The sequence below is a fragment of the Panthera leo genome, chromosome E3 (genome assembly GCF_018350215.1).
Source record: "Panthera leo isolate Ple1 chromosome E3, P.leo_Ple1_pat1.1, whole genome shotgun sequence".
NCBI classification, from domain to species: Eukaryota; Metazoa; Chordata; class Mammalia; order Carnivora; family Felidae; genus Panthera; species Panthera leo.
Window position 1 is genome coordinate 27,377,167 of NC_056694.1, and position 16,592 is coordinate 27,393,758.

At 47.7% G+C, this 16,592-nt stretch overlaps 1 protein-coding gene across 1 annotated transcript in view; it reads right to left on the reverse strand.

Annotated features, from left to right (window-relative positions):
* XYLT1 (xylosyltransferase 1) overlaps nucleotides 1-16,592 on the reverse strand; it is a 311,203-nt gene that overhangs the window by 208,183 nt on the left and 86,428 nt on the right. The window contains exon 2 of the mRNA XM_042922618.1: nucleotides 11,916-11,954. Within this exon, the coding sequence (XP_042778552.1) occupies nucleotides 11,916-11,954 (39 nt within the window). The remainder of the gene's footprint in view (nucleotides 1-11,915; nucleotides 11,955-16,592) is intronic.

Below are 16,592 nucleotides of genomic sequence, written 5' to 3' on the forward strand. Positions count from 1 at the left end.
TCTAAGGTGCAATGACCGTTCCAAGCACATCCCACCCCAGGGCCTTTGCACTGGCTGCTCTCTCCAGGGCTTGCCCACTCATACTCTTGAGGTCTCTGCCTGAATGTTGCCTGATCTCCAAGTTATCCTTGGTTCCACCAAAGGTGAAGGGTAATCCCTCCCCTGCCTAGCTTTTCTCCTTAACACTTGTCAATATCTGATATAAACAGATAAACACACATCTCTTATTTGTAATCTATCTAGAATGAGAGCTCATGAGGGCAGGGACTTCTATCTTGCTCACTGCTGTATCTCTGACTCCTAAAACACTATCTGGCACATAGAAAGCATTCAAAAAAGGTTCGACGAGTGAACTAAATCAATAACATAATAACGAAATAATACAAAGTACTATTGATAAACACTATGAAAAATAAACCCAAAGAAGACCTCAACCGCCTCCCAAATTTATTAATAAATAATAAAAATCAAAACCAAACACATTCCAGCCACAGCCGTCCTCGGAGAACAGGGTGGGGGAACACCCAAGGACAAACTAACAGGTAAACACCTAATAGCCAGCACAGCACACAGCAGCCTGGTTGTTTAAGGCTGGCGCTCGACACACAGGCCTCTTTCATGGAGTCGAGAGAGTAAAGACCAGCCTGTACGAATGCAGTACAGTGACAGTCCAGTAAGTAGGAGTAAAGACCAGCCAGTTTGAACCCATCACAGCGTCAGCTCCAAAGCCACAGACTATTTCCGGGTGTCAGGAGAGCCCACACCCTCCTCAGACAGCCACACCGTGGCAAATCTGCCAGCCCCATGCCTGTGTCTTCAAGGGGATGGGGTTCTAGGGCCAGGCCTGGGATTCAGCCTTCCCGCTGCCATGATTCAAAGCTGCGGCTTGAGAGGTCATTCCCCAGGAGCACACCAAGGCCTCTCACCCTCCTGTGTTTCAGGGTTTGCTGGGTGTCAAACGAAAGAAGAAGGGTGCCTGGGCAGCTCAGGTCATCTGACAGTCCAGGGTCCCTCCTGTCATCACAGAGCTCACTTCGGATCCCCTGTCCTCCTCTCTCTCTGCCCTTCCCCCACTTGCACTCTGTTTCTCAAACATTAAAAATAAACATTAAAAAATTTTTTTAAAGGATCGAAGAAGAAACATTGTTACTTTCCTCCATATCTCATCTCACCCACGCCCAGAGGCTTGGCAGGTGCTAATTTATTTATAACCCAGCCAATAGGAAGCCACTTGAGAGAAAAAAACCTTAAATTCCAGTGACATTTATATGGAGGTGTTCAGCCAGTGGACTTCACCTAACCCTCATGAGCAATCCTTTCAGACAGTCAACAGACTTTCACACAATCCCTACAAACTCTACTTAGGTCAGTGGTTCTCAGCTGGGGTGGATTGTGCCACCAGGAGACTGGTGACCACGTCTGGAGACATTTTTGGTTCTTACAACTGGGGTGGGGTAGCAGGCAGAGGCCAGGGGTGCTGCTAAATATCTTACAGTACCCAGGACAGCCCCCCACAATGAAAAATGATCCAGTCCAAAATATCTGGGGTGTTTTGGCTGAACGACTCTGCACAAAGGAGGCTGCCCTGGGGAAAGGAGACCCTTCAAAGACATACTGGCTGGAGACAGAAGAACAGAATTGAGAATACCTGGTCCACCCTCTACCTTCAGGCAGCTAAGATGGTTCTGGCAGCCAACTTTCTAAGAAAGCTGCTGGAAATTCTTAACCCTGGGCCCCTTCCTTACCACTAGCTGACTTCTAGAGGCCCCTTTACTTTCCAATTTCTCAGAACTCCGCCAACCCCCTTTCCCCCTGCTTAAAAAAAAGAAAGAAAAAATCCCAGAACAATGACAGGCCAGTGGGAGATACCCATCAGCAGGCTCGTGTATCACTTTGGATCTTGGGCCACAGAATAAAAAGCCACCTCCCACTCCCCCATAACCAATGTCAGACTGTAATTGGGACAGCGAGGCCTCTCTTAATGGCTGGAGTTTCTTCCTGCATCGAGCTGGCTGGGGTTTTCCTTCTTGGGACAGTAAAACAGCACCACTGTCCTTGGCCCCACCCATCTGGCACCTGCACCAGAGCTAACTTCAGTTTTCCATCCTTCCTTTCCTCTCTTCCTTGCAGTGGAAAAACAGAGCTACAGTTCCCAGAAGAAAATTAGAAGGGCTTATCATTATTAATAAGATGTTCCTTTTCAGGAAGGCAATTGAACACAGCAGGAGGGCTGTGCTGAGCTGGAGCTGGGGCCAGCTAACCGCCTCATCCTGCTGGGAGAGGACTCACCAGCTCCCCAGACAGGACCAGTTGGGCTGGAGGAATGGCAACAGAAGGCTCAGGGAGGAGCAGGAGCAATTCTGAGAAAACAGATTCAAAGGCTAGAAAGGTGGTATTTCCTGGGAGTGACAGGAGGACAGTGAACAGGGAGAGTTTGCCAAGGCCGTGCTGGCTGGCAGAAACAATCTGTCTTCTGTCTGTCTGTCTGTCTGCTGTGGGCTACAGGGAGGAGCCAATGGCCTGCCCTCCCCACCCCCGCTGTGTTGTTACCGTCAACCTGAGTTCCTTCCCCAGGTGAGACAGCTCTTCCTGGCTTTGTAGTCACGACAGACAGAATGCGTATGAGTGACTGTTGAGACTCAGAGCATAGTGTCCCCTGCCTGGGACATCTCTTCTCACATACATGGGTCCCAGGATGATTTACTAGCACAGTGGTGTGTAGAATCTTCGTGTCTCTGTTTGGGGGGAGTTGTCACCAACAGAATGACAGCTACAATGCCCTGCCCAGAAAAACACTCACGCCATTGACAACTGGGCATTTAGTTTCAACAGCTTCCCCATTCCCTCGCAACCATTGTGAGGCCTTTCTTTGGCGTGAAGATAGACCCCCACTCCTACTTTACCAAAACATGGCATGAAATGACAGTCGCTCACTCCGGCAATGCTGTGTTAGCAAAGGGCTGGGGGCAGGCTTCATGTCCAAGGCAGGGTTCCCAAAGGAAACATATACTACTCTCCTAGGGAATAAGCAAACAGTTGTTTCGTAGAGAGTGTGTGTACATGTGTGTACCAGTGAAAGAGAGGGGCAGACCAAAAGAGAATCTTAAGCAGACTACATGCTCAGCATGGAGCCCAACCCAGGGCTCTATCCCATGACCCTGGGCTCATGAACAGAGCCAAAATCAAGAGTTGGACGCTCAACCGACTGAGCCACTCAGGTTCCCCCATAACAAAACCCTTTCTAAGGGAAACAAAGCAGGGCTGCCCACAATGGGGAGCTGGCACCACCGTGGAGAGTGGTGTTACCAGATCCTGAAGAATACAGCTATCATAGCAGCTCTCTGGGAGCTGTGGCCCTCACAGGGAGACACATGGAAAATGACCCCCAACCCACTGTCATCCCACCTTCCCATCTCCTGCCAGTGCCTCCCCCTAGTGGAAGCAATGAGAAGTCACACTGATGAAATCCATCAAGGTCAAGCCTCTGAGGGCCCAAAGACAGGAAAAGAAAGGTTGACAGTGGATCTGCTGGGGTGAGGGGAGAGGAGACACCCCCAACACACTTCATGTCAGTACGTCAGGAGCACGATGGTCTTGGACCAAGTATTTAACTTCTTGACGCCTCTGGGTCTGCACCTGCTAAGGAGGGGGCCAAGAGTCCCCTCCCTGGGCATGGCTGTCAGGATGAGAGGAGATCACCTCAAAGAGGTACTTAAGCAAATCCTACATGCAACTAATGTATAGCAAGGAACATCGGAAGCCCTCTTCTGTGATATTCTGCAAGTCTGGGCCCTGGACGTTGAGTTTTACGTGCCTCATACGCCTGGACTTCCATCAGGCTGCCGTTTCATGTGAAAAGCGATTTTCCTGACTGAGTTATCTTGCTAACTAGAACCTCAAAACCCAGCCTGAACATTCCAGCACTGGACCCTGCTCTTTTGAAGCTCGCTGGTTTGCACAGCCCTGCCCAAAAACACCCGTGGAGAAGACAGACTGAGCTTCAAACACGCTGGAACGTTTGATATTTCCACCAAACAGCAGCACTGCCTCCTCACCCAGGCTTTGGCTTGCAACTCCATGCAAATCTGGCGACACTGCCTTGTTGCTCAGCGGGCAGCACAGCAGGCTCCTGACTCTGTGCTTGAAGTGGGGGTGTGAGGAGTCTGAGTGTCCACTCCCCTGTGGGCCGCCACTTTGCTTCCCCTCTGCAGGGCAAATCTTCCCACAGCCTGGAGGTTTGGTTCCTCACCTGCATGCCACTCCGCACGGACAGGTGTTTCCAGACCCATCTGCCTGGGGTTGCCAAGTGAGCGTTCTCCATCACTCGTATGTGCTTCTACTGATAACTGCATCTCTAGCTGTAACTACACCTGCATCTAAACTACCTTTACCTCTGTATCATACATTATAGTGTATACATGATACACGCATGCAGCATCATACGTATACACATTAGAAATGCTACAAATTGGAGATACATAGATTAGCTATATGGTTATATGTTGGTAATATATATTACATCTGATTTAGGATATACGCATTACCATGTGTGCATTGTACATGACATATATTGTATATAATTAAGTCACAGGTCTACAACCATGTTTGTATCTGCATACCTACCTCTTATCTCTACATCCAATCTGTACATTTCATGTGTATCCTCAGCAACCAAGTAGTAAAAGAGATCATGTTTCTAATTCAGCCTCTACCACTTGCTAACCAAATTACCTTTAAAAGAACAATTGGGGGCAACTGGGTGGCTCAGGTGGTTGAGGGTCCAACTCTTGATTTTGGCTCAGGTCATTATCCTGCAGTTCGCAGGATGGAGCCCTATGCCGGGCTCTGTGCTGGCAACGTGAACCGTGTTTGGGAGCCTCTCTCTCTCTCTCACCCTGCCCAGCTCACATGTGCACACGCGCCCACTCTCTCAAAAATAAACATTTAAAAAATAATAAATAAAAGGAAACTTGGTCTCCGTGGCCTTCCAGTCGGCTCATCTGGAAAATGGGCTAAGATTAGTACCTGTCTCATGGGGTTGTGGTACCTGACAAATGAAAGCTAGATGGCCAGTTTCAAATTATAGCTGCTCTCCCCATTAGCTCCTGGACAAGCACCTTAACCTCTCTGCGCCCGTTTGTCTGTCAAGTGGAGATGATGTTGACACACCTCCCATTGGGGATACTTGTGAAATCTGCATGAGTGAACCTATACCAAGAGGTTGCTCAGAAACATGCCCAGAACCCACTCGAAGTGCTTAATGAAGGTTAGCTAACAACGGTAAGTTTACATATCCATGTATGTTGCACACTTCACAGCTCATGATACCCTATATTCAACGGGCAACGGGCCGGGTCAGCTAGAAGAGCATGTAACTATCTCACGGTCACGAGTTCGAGCCCAACGTTGAGTATATCGACTACTTAAAAAATCTTACAACATAGAAACATATTCAAGGTACGTTAGTCACTGTGGACAAGAGTCATGATTTTGAAGTGTTCTCAGTCAACGGCCAAACTCAAACCTTCAACATCTTGGGCAAAGTCAGCTCCCACCAAGAAGGGATGAATAGTGATCTCAACACGATCTATTTTTCACAACAGTACATGTGGCTGTGCTTTGGGGGAACTTGTTGGCTATTTGTGGAATGTTGCATCACATGGTTCGCCCTGAGTCACACAGACCAGTAAGGCGCCCAGGACCAAGGACCGCAAACCCTCCCTGAGAATGTTTCCGTTCTCAGGAAATAGGCTCCCCGCCTATCTCTGCCCAAGCAGTGGTCCAGCTGGTCACCTCCCTGCTCCACTCCCCACCAGGGCTGATTAAAGACCCAGCAAACCAGAGCCAGGAGCAAAGATCATAGGAGAGGGATTCAGCCTGTCCCAAAACCAGCCTTGTCTGCTCCAGAGAGGTTCTGTTCCCCCAAGGAGGCTGGCGGGAGGAAAGCAGATGGGCTGAGAAGCAATTTGGTCTCGCTGTCCTCTCAACAGATGCTGGGCACCATAAGAATTAATGGGCTGGAGACTCAGGTAAGAGCCATTCAAAAGCTCCCTGATTGCTCCAAAAACCGCTCTCCACGGAGGAAAAGGTTAATCGAAGCCCAGAGCTGGAAGAGAGGCGAGGAGACAGCAATTTCTTTAATCCTGCAAGTCGGCAAAGAGCTTCCACAGAGAGAAGTTTGCACGGAGGAGGCTGTGGTCTGCCTCAGAAAAAGGAACCAGGCCTCCAAATCGAGTTATTTGCAAAGCCTGCTCCATCAGGCCACAAGCCTTGGCCAGTCCCTCTCTGAACCCAAGCCAAGTAGCTCCATTTTCATTTTTTTTTTTTTTTTTTAACACACTGCACACTCCCTGCACTGTTGAGCCATAAATCTCTCAGGAAACCATCTCCGAAAGGTGTTTTCCCTTTTACCTACGCCATGCACATGCTCACACGCATGAGTCATTACTCAACAGTGACTATGCACGCAAACACAGACCCAGAGACTCTGGGTGACAAGTATGTCATGGCTGGAGATGGGACAAGTCTGATATTAACCAGAGAGGATGACGTTTGGACATAAACGAGGCAACACCTAGGAAGGAATGAATTACACTTTTCTACATGGTTATGATTCCGTGGCCAGGGTCATCTTTGTCCACAGAGCAAAGAGGGGTGTGCCAAGGTATCTCACCCTTGGCACTGCTGATATTTGGGAGATCATTCTTCCTCAGGTGTCTGCAGGGTATTTAGCACCTCTGACCTCTACTCACTGGAGGCCAGTAGCACTGCCCCACCCCCCACGTTGTAATAAAAATGTCTCAAGACATTGTCTAATGTCCCCTGGGCGGGGTTGGGGGGGTAAATTCACAACCAGTTGTGAACCACTGGTTTCGTGGGAGGCTTTAGTTCAGCAGAACTTAAGCCAGCGAATTAGCTAATGCTAAGTATAAGCCAGATTTCTTACCTAAGTCCCCAGTATCTGCACAGTACTGTAGGAGCTGTTAAGTTCCTTTGACCCTGGCAAGATGCACTGGACATCAGTTTGACAGGCTGGTTCCAAATGTGACCACCTTTTCTCCCCCCACCTCCCTTACCAGTCCTTTCCCTTCACCCTTGCCTGATAAGGTAATTCCTTATTCATCTTGACGTTCTAGTGACACAAAGGCATTGAAGGAGCTCGAAGGAGCTAACACTTTAATTGATTCTAAGGAAAAGTGGCATTATTTTTATAGGAATCCAGATATAATATGCAAAATGTTCAGAATGCTCTCACTGTGGTCTCTTTGCCTGTAACTCTTTCTCCACTGTAAGCTCTCAGCTCAAACCTCCATTCCTGAGCTTGCAACTCGAGTCCAAAGAGAACGCTCCCTGGACAAGCTTCTCTACAGCGCCCAGCCACTCCTGCTTACAGACCTGCCTGTATTTCTGTTCACTTATTACTACCCGAAATTATGGGCACATTTTTTTTTATTCAGAAATTCACTGGTTGACTCCCCCAACCAGAGCAGGTGCTCTATGGGCAGGGAGCTTTCTGTCTTGTTCACAGCTGTATCTTTAGCATCTAGCACAAGGCCTGGCCTCTTCCTGGCCCCAGAACTATGTAAGTAAGCAAATGGATGAACGAATTTGCATAGCTGTAGCTTTGGAGTATTAATTTCTTACCACCCACTTCTCTGTCTGCCTGAGTTCTGTTCACAATCCTCATGGCCCCAGCATCATCTTTTAATTCAGTGAATGTAGTTAACTCAGTCCTCTTATGCTCCCAGTTACTGAGCAGATCAAAGACATTCAAGTACCTGGTTGGTTGATGAACACTGAGCAATCAGGAGTTTTTCCTCCTAATGCCCTTGATATTCAGGTCCTGCGAGAATTCTCAATGCAAACGAAGGTTTGTTTCCCTTCTAAGTACAGCCAACTTCACAAATACCCAGATTGACAAATCTTTGTTCTAACTAAGAGTTCTTTTATTACAACTCCCAGGGTATCTCAGGATTTGAGTAGAGGACATTAACTAATTGACAGTGAAGCCGTTTGTGGGGGCAGGAGGTGGGGGGGTAGAGGGGATAAGGCAGGCAGAGAAGCTAAAATTAAATGACAAGAGCCTTGCCAAATTGGAGAGGGTTCAGAAATAAGCCATCTTGGGGATCAATGAGAAAGAATCAAATAATGAGCATTTAAATTGGTCAAAAACACTACTGATGTACAGGGAGAGATTTCATTTTTGTTTTAAAATAAATTTTCTATTGGCTCCATTGCTCAAACCATTTTATCCACAAGCCTTGTGGCAATCTATCTGTCAAAGAATTACTCACTGTGCAAAGCATTTTATCTATTTATCTACATACCTACTCACCTGTCATCCATCTCTCTTCCTATTTATCTAAGTACATTGGGGATACTTTTGCAAAGTGTTCCCTTTATCTAGACCTTGGGTTGTATACATCAAGCCCATCCCTCCAGTTCTGCCTGAGCCATTTCACATCTACCAGTCAAGGCAACTTGTTTTTTCTGGAACAGTAAGATACAAGTTGAGAAGATAGACTGTGCTATCCTGTGGCCCCCAGTTTGACACTCACCGATGCTATGTGCTCCCAGCATCATCTTGAGCACGTTCGTTAACCTCTCTGACCCTTAAGTTTCTCATCTGGAAAATGGGTATCATGAGAACACCTACATAATGAGGTGAAGATATAATGGGAGAAGCCAGTTCTCGGCAAATGGTCAATGTCAGTGTGAGCAGAGGTCGTGGTAATGCCACTAACCAAATTCACATGGCTTTCACACTGGCTTTCTCTGGTTCCTGGGTAACCACCATCTGGAGACTAGGGAAGCATCCACCATGGCAAGTCAGGGCTTCCTTGGTGCACCCCAGGAGCAGCCTGCTGAGGGAAAGCTGACAACAGGGATTTCAACCTCACTAGGCTCCCTCATTCTATTAACGTGGCCATCAGGCAGAGTGAGGCATGCTGATGCCAGCAGATGCAGAGCTCGGTGCTGCCACAGGCTAAGTGCATTGCAGGGGCTCCAGAAGCCCATTTGTCTATGGTCCCCAACTCAGAACAGGGGCTTGAGGGTGGATTCACCAAGTTCTGGGGGAAGACCCAACGAACACCCTGGGTGGCCCAATGTTCCTACACAGGCCGAGCACTAAGTAAGCTGAGCCACAGGTATGTCATGTACAAACACAGCTCACAATGAATCTGAAAGGCAAGCCCTACCTGTGACACCTGTGCTCCAGGCTGGACCAGGTAACGCCTGTCTGAGGAGCAAAGGGAGCTGAGGCAAAGAAGCAGGAACTGAGCCAGACTTCCTACACCTGTCCCTTGCCACTGCATGGTTGGTTTTCCAAGCTCAGCCTCATCTGCTGTCTCGCTGCTGCCATATGGGTAATATTTGGGACACCACTTTCTGCCAGAAAACCCATCCATGTCCCTCTTGTCTAACCTGCCTGCAGGCAGCTGAACAGGATCCCATCATGAGTCCCAGGATGGACTGGGGCCCAGCACAGCATAAGATCTGGCCACGGACTTGTGCCAACAGTTACAGAAAAACATTAGTACTTTGGTTGGGTTCCAGAGTCTCTTTAACATAGAAACTTAGAACATCCTATGGCTCCCCAAGAGCCGGCTGGGGCTGACAGAGTGGTACTGGAGCCCAGGTGAGTCATCTCCCTGATAGCGTGGCATCAACGTAGAAAGCCTGTCTTGTGCTGTGGCTGGCTTGGCATCAGGTTCGGGTCTAGGAGAGGTCACTGTGTAGGGGTGAGCTGTCACCCTCACCATAGCTATCAGCCGTCAGCAAGTGACTGTTCTTTCCCATGGAGGTTCTTAATTGCTGACTGGATGGTTTCTACAGTAAAGGACACAAGAGAGCCAAGGACAGAACTACCTGGGGCACATCTACTCCTCCCTGGGAGATAAGATTTGGCTCCTAGAATTCGGGACACAGACCATCTGCCCAGGGGCAGAGTCAAGTTTTCTTCTGGGGAAGGACTGATCAAGGGAAGGGCCATCATTTAAACACGCCCTGGGATGCCTGGGTGGCTCAGTCAGTTAAGCATCCAACTTTGGCTCAGATCATGATCTCCTGGTTTGTGGGTTTGAGCCCCACATCAGGCTCTTTGCTGACAGGGCGGAGCCTGGAGCCTGATTCGGATTCTGTGTCTCCCTCTCTCTCTCTCTCTCTGTCCCTCTCCCACTTGTGCTCTGTCTCTCACAAATAAACATTAAAAAAATCATTAAAAAGTAACAAAAAATAAAAACATACTGTGGAAGTTCTCTGGTAATCCACTCAGTAGACTGGGGAGAGCCTTGTTTTCCAAAACACAGCATACAAACAAATGCTCTGAGAGTATACGTAGATAACTTTGGAGGGAACTCAAAAGGAACCTTTAAATTGTATTTTAGTATTTTAAGTTTTATGTTTTTAATTTTATATTTATATTTAATAGTTCAATATTTAACTAATCATATTTAACTAATAGCTTAACATTTTAATATAGTTTAATAGTTTAATATTTAAAATTTATATATTTTTATTTATTTTTATTTAATCGTTTAATATTTAATCATTTAACTATTGAATAATAGTTTAATTCTTAATGTTTTGCAGAAAAAAAAAATCTAACCAGCATGTGATTCCTTGCTTGTGATTTCACCAATATTATCCCACGGGATAGCGTTTCTCATCGTTGTTATTACTGACCTTTTATACCAGCTTGTTCTCTGTGTGGGGGGCGGGAGAGGGCTGGCCCCGGTGGTGCCCAAAGTTTAGCAGCATCCCTGGAGTCTACCTCCTCACCTGCTACCCTGGTGTAGTCACCTCCCCACCCCAAGGTGAGAAAATAAAAAATTGTCTTCAGACATTGTCGTACATCCTCTGGAGGTCAAAGATCTCCTTGACTGAGCACGATTAGCTTAGAGTAAATCCACTTCTGAAAGTACATTAGGTTGATTTAAGGCCAATGTACTTCTAGGGGACTTGGAACAGGTGTGATTCACATGGGGCAAACACGGCTAAGGTGACAGGTCACTGGCAGAAGTTTCAGAGGAACCAGAACAGAGGATGGCCCACAAGGGCCAGAGAACGGGGTCCTTATCCCCCAAGTCACATGCTCTTTCCCGCCTGCTCTGTTGTTGTGTCATTCCTGAAGTCGACAGAACTCAACATACATGTAGGAAAGAGAAGGCAGAGGACTCCACTTTGCCCATTGTGTCTGGCCCTCCTGATCAGGTAAGGAGAAGCTGGGCGGGGGAGTGGGGGGGTGGGGGAGGGCCTTCATACCCCTAGGGGAGACTGAGGCAGAGACATCGGTGAGAACAGGGACCCATGGAGGAGGCTGGAGAGGGAGACAGGCAGGTGGGTCTTGCCAGACAACTCCAGAAACAGCCACAGCGCTGCTCCACAGCCTTGCAATGTTCCAGCAGGCTTGCCTGTCTTGGGCAGACAGGGCTCTGGATGCAGTCCATCTGGTCTCCTCTCTGTGTGACCAACCCTCAGAGCCCAGGAAACGAACAATCCAAAGATAGCTCCCCTTAAAGCCCAGCCGGAAAGGCAACAGTCTATTGGTTTCAAAAGCTACCTCACCAGTACTTAATACATACTGACAACTTCATGGACACCATTTTCTGCTGTGCTCACAACGCCGCAAGGTAGGCACTACCACCATGGGAATGTTCCAGATGGCAGGAGGGAGATTGACAGGCGACGTCACTTTTCAGGCCCTGAAGATGAGTACGCGGATACGAGGGTACACACGTGCGTGCACACACAATCGGCTGGCACGTGTCCCCACCTGCGCGTGCTTGCACACATCCCAATAGGCAAGAGGACGGTCTGATGTGCCTGCCCAGCTTTCCTGAGCCTAGAGGGTGCACCAAGCCCCCTGAAGAGCTAAAACAGGTAAGTGAGAAAAATCAGGGGAAGGTACTGACCTGTGTCTCCAGGGTGATCGGTGGACTTGGATGAGGGTCCTGCAGGGAGAGAGGAGAAAACACAGGTAAGTGATGGGGGGGAAACTGAGCCTACTAACCCAGTTCACATTTTCCAACAAAGCTACATCTCTTCAGTGCCTAACAAGCCCACAGGGAGGGCTACCCCAATGTCTTCCCCATTCCACAACTCATGAGAAGAGCTTGACCCAATCCCCAATCTCCCCCTAACTTCTTCCCACACCCAGATGACTAAGGAGGTTCAAGTTTCTCACTGACAGGTTAAGGGGACACCTGCCACGGAGATCATGCGAATGTGCAAGTGTAAGGAAATAGGAAAGAAAGCACTCTTGCTGCTTCTCTCAAAGTGTGTTCAAATCCTCTACATGGAGAGAATGGACCTCTGAGAAGATTAGAAACACACCTCAAGGAACACAGAGTCCAGATGAGGGGGCAAGGCCTGGTCTTACAAAAAATGAGGGAAGGAACAGACAGAAAAAGAAGAGCTTAATTCCCTGTTTTCGCAGCACATTCCAATGGGCTGGGGAAGAGCCTTTTCAGGATAGCAAAGGCCAGAGAAAAGTCCTATTCATTCACTCTCTACAAAAGCCAATTGACTGGAAAGGCTTGGTGGTCATATCGCGGGTCATTAAACATGAACTCTTTAGGTGGGGGGCAGGGTGGGTCGAGAGGCAGGAGGGATGGGTGAGGAGGAGGCAGGGTTTTTCAGCAAGTGGTTTCCAAGGAAAACAGGAAACCCAGCACATAAAGACTATTTTTGTCTGCACTGTGTCGGCTCTGAACTTAACCACCCTGGATTCAGGATTCTGGTAAAGCAACCTCAAGCTGCCTCTTACAGAGAATGGGCTTGATTTTAGGGCCCCGAGGGACAAACTCAGTTTGGAAGCGTTGCTTTAGGCAAGAGATTTTCCAGCACTGGCTTCTAGGAAGCCATGCAATTGAGCACCCCCTGGCCTAGTCGGTGAATAAGAAACAAGTATAGGGATTATGCTGTATTTGTCCTTCTGTGGTCTGACTTGGCTCACTCTACGTAACATCCTTAAGGTTCATCCTTGTTGTCACATAAGACTGAGTAACAGTGCACTATACGCATTCACCACATCTTGATCCATTCATCCACAACAGATGTTTACCCTTTTTCCCTATCTTGGCTGTTGTATGGCTTCAACGAGCATGGGCACCCAAGTGTCATGATTCCACTCCCATGAGGCATCTCCAATAGTCAAATTCACAGAAACAGACAGTGGAAGGGTGGGTGTCAGGTGGGCTGGGGGCAAGGAATGGGAAGTTGCTATTCAACAGGTGTCAAGTTTCATTCATGCAAGATGTAGAAACCCTGGCATTCAGCTGTGTGACATTGTGGTTATAGTGAACAAAATTTTAGGTGTATACTGCAGTGTTCACAGAGTACAACTCCTGTTGTGTTCTTACCACAATTAGAAAAGAAAAAACTGTGGCAAAATTTTCAACCCCTACCCTAGGGGAATGGTCACTTGCTTTCTCAATGATTCCGCTGTGGTATCTTTATAATGATGCCAAAGTAACCCTGAGCTCTGGTCTGTTCTGAGTTTTCTTTCAAGATGAAGGGTTCCTTTCCCCACCCACCCCACCCCAGATCCTAGCTCTGAATCCAGTCCCCAGCATTTCTCCAAGGCTATGGCTCCAAGCTGACCACCAGGCAAACAGCTCACTCCAATTTCCACATTCTACCCAGGCACAGAATATTCCTCAGACCCAGGAAGATACTGAGGGGAATACTCCTCCCCCTCTCTGGACACTGCAGCCTTGTCCTTCAAGCCTTGAAAGTATTTTAGAGGCTCTCTCTTTAAACCCTTACCTAGCTCCCTCCCAAGGGTGAGGAGGGGCCGCTATATGGGTGAGAACCTTGGCTGAGGCATTTTCGAGTGAGCAGCCTCTGTGTTTTAGCCATTCCTCACGGGGCTCCCCCTGACCAGCCTCTTCATCCTCACACACAGGGAGTGGCAACCCTGTTCTTCCATTTTCCCTGTGTCAGGCACACTAGACAGGACCCACTTTTGTCTTTGGGAGACCAGGCTCTCCTCCTGGTCTATGACAGGGTGGGACTCCGGCCTCAGGCATGCTGCTTTGTGGGTGAGGGCATGCCACATTACTCTTCAACTCTGAGTCAGCCTGTGTGTCTCTCCCCAAGTTCAGTTTCTGCCATCTCGATTTGGCCAGAAGATAAGAAGCTGCCTCTCAGATTCCAACATGAGCCTCATTCTCAAAGCCAGGTCACAGTGAAGAACCACACTGGGGTGTTGGGTGTGCGCCCAGATTAATTAAGTTGTACTTCTCAGCCCATTTGGCTATTGTTTGGGGCTTATGCTTCACTGCTCAGAATCCTGAAGGGGTGGAGAGGGGAGAATGCCATCCTGAACCCCTAAGAACAACTTCCCTGAAAACGATCGTCCTTAGCAAACCACGGAAAACTCTGTCAACTTGTCAACTGTACTGACAAAACCCAAAGCTGATACTTAGATTCTGGTAGAGCACCGGCTCTTTACTTGGAATTCCAAGATCAGAAACCCTCCCAGCACATGGTCAGGGGTCCAGTATTATCTACTCAGCATGTTAATGACCTAGCCAGGAAGCAGACAGAGTACTCCCAAGCAGCCATGTTATTAACACTCAGGATTCACTTGCCAACAAAAATTCAATCTCCTCCCTCTGTGCACACTCAAAACCTAAGCTTCTCCCTACAGAAGCTCCATCCAGAAGATTCCAGGTATGGCAATATATCTGTGAGGTCTCCCTTTCAGCAACATCCTCCTTAATTGGAAAGGCTAACGAAGTGGAACCGGGTCAATGATGCTGTCTGCCTAATCCATCGTGTCTGTCTAAACTGGGACTCTTTGGTTTACAGTAGAGTAAATTCCTGTCTGTCAGGGGAAAGGCTCCTGGAGACCAAAGGGGAATTTGCAACATGCTCGGATGCTACAGTGGAGTGCTTTTAGAATCTTAATGTGGATACTGGGGCGACGGAACTGCCTGAAGCAAGGGAAGCCCTTTCATATCATCTATTGCAATGACTAAATTGGGGAAGTCAAATAGGGAACCAGGCAGACAGATTTAGTGGCCTGCATTCTTCACCACTCCCTGTATCCACGCCCTCTAGTCACATGACTTTCCATTTCTTTGCTGAGTGTTCTGCCCCATCCCTTGACCTTGGGCTTGCCATTTTGATGTGTTTCATCCAAGGGGAGATTAACAGGACCTAAGCAGAAGCTTGAAATATGCTTGTGTGATTGAACATGATCTCCTGTGCTTTTGCTACCCCCACAAGAACATGCCCCAGGTAACCTGCTGGTGCAAGGAGGAGGACACACACAGGGAACAAACCTATATGCAACCTGCAGCTTGAAGCCCACCCCAGCCTTGAACAACCAACCTTCAGACACATACATAATACATGCTTGTTGTTGCAAGCCACACAGTTCAGGGTGCTTTGTTATACAGCCATCATTGTGGTAGTAACTAACTGATATACTTTCTGAAGATTGATCTTAATAGAACAAAAACATAATGGACAGTCCAGCCTTGGAAACAAAATGCTATCTACTCTCCCCAAGTATCCAAACAAACCTCAGGAACCTGAACTAACTACCATTTATAGCTATGATTTAGGACCTACTATGTGCCACACTCCACATGAGCTGTAGGTTATACCAAGCAAAGGACATTCTCAACCACCAAGACCTCATACTATATAGGAGGTCACTTTCATCTCTTTGCCAAATGGACCAGTCCCTCCGAATTTACTCCAATGCCATGACAAACAATGGTCACAGGATTTCTCAGAATCCTCTTGCCCTGAGATAATTACCATTTTCATTTCTCCAGCTTATTTTAAACTTTAACCCATGGGCCTATTAGTTGACCAACGTTTCCAACAATCATCAATACCAGTAAGAACCAGTAAGTGATAACTAATACCTGGAGTTCTTACCACGTTTCAGACACTGGCTTACCTTCTAGACATGTATCATTCCACTGACCCCTTGCAACAAACCTAGGAGATAGAGACCTCCATGATGCTCATTACCAAAATGAGCCAACTGATGACCAGAGAAATTGAGTGACATGCCCAAGGTTACACAGACAGTACTGAAGCCTGGACTGGACACCAGGGCCCTGTACTTGAGAAACCTGTGCTCCGTTATTTTATACTAGCTGCACTGGAGAACACAATCCGCCACCAGAAAAAATCATCTTGCAACCTGGATGAGGTCTACTAAAAGAAAGAACACGCACAGCAAATCAACAGTAGCACTTTAACCACTATTAGCATCCTTTTTTTAAAAAAAGGTAGTGGACACGGTTGATGGAAATTAGCACACGTGTCATGACTAAAAATAAAACACAGCCACTTTGCCACAGCAGGGCACCAAATCCATCCACACATACTTACCGAGTCCCGACTCAGTAGCTAGCACCATGTCTGGTGGGCACCAGGAGGGAGATAGAAAGGAGTTTAAAGGGACTCTGTGTACACTTCTATTCCCAAAGCTAACAGTTTAAATAATAGGCAGAAGTCTGATTACAGATCCTGGAGAAATGAAACTCGGTCTCACTTCAAGACCAGGAAGCCAGGCTCAGAAACTTTGGAGCTCAGCAAGCCCAAAAGCCTAATTTTAACAA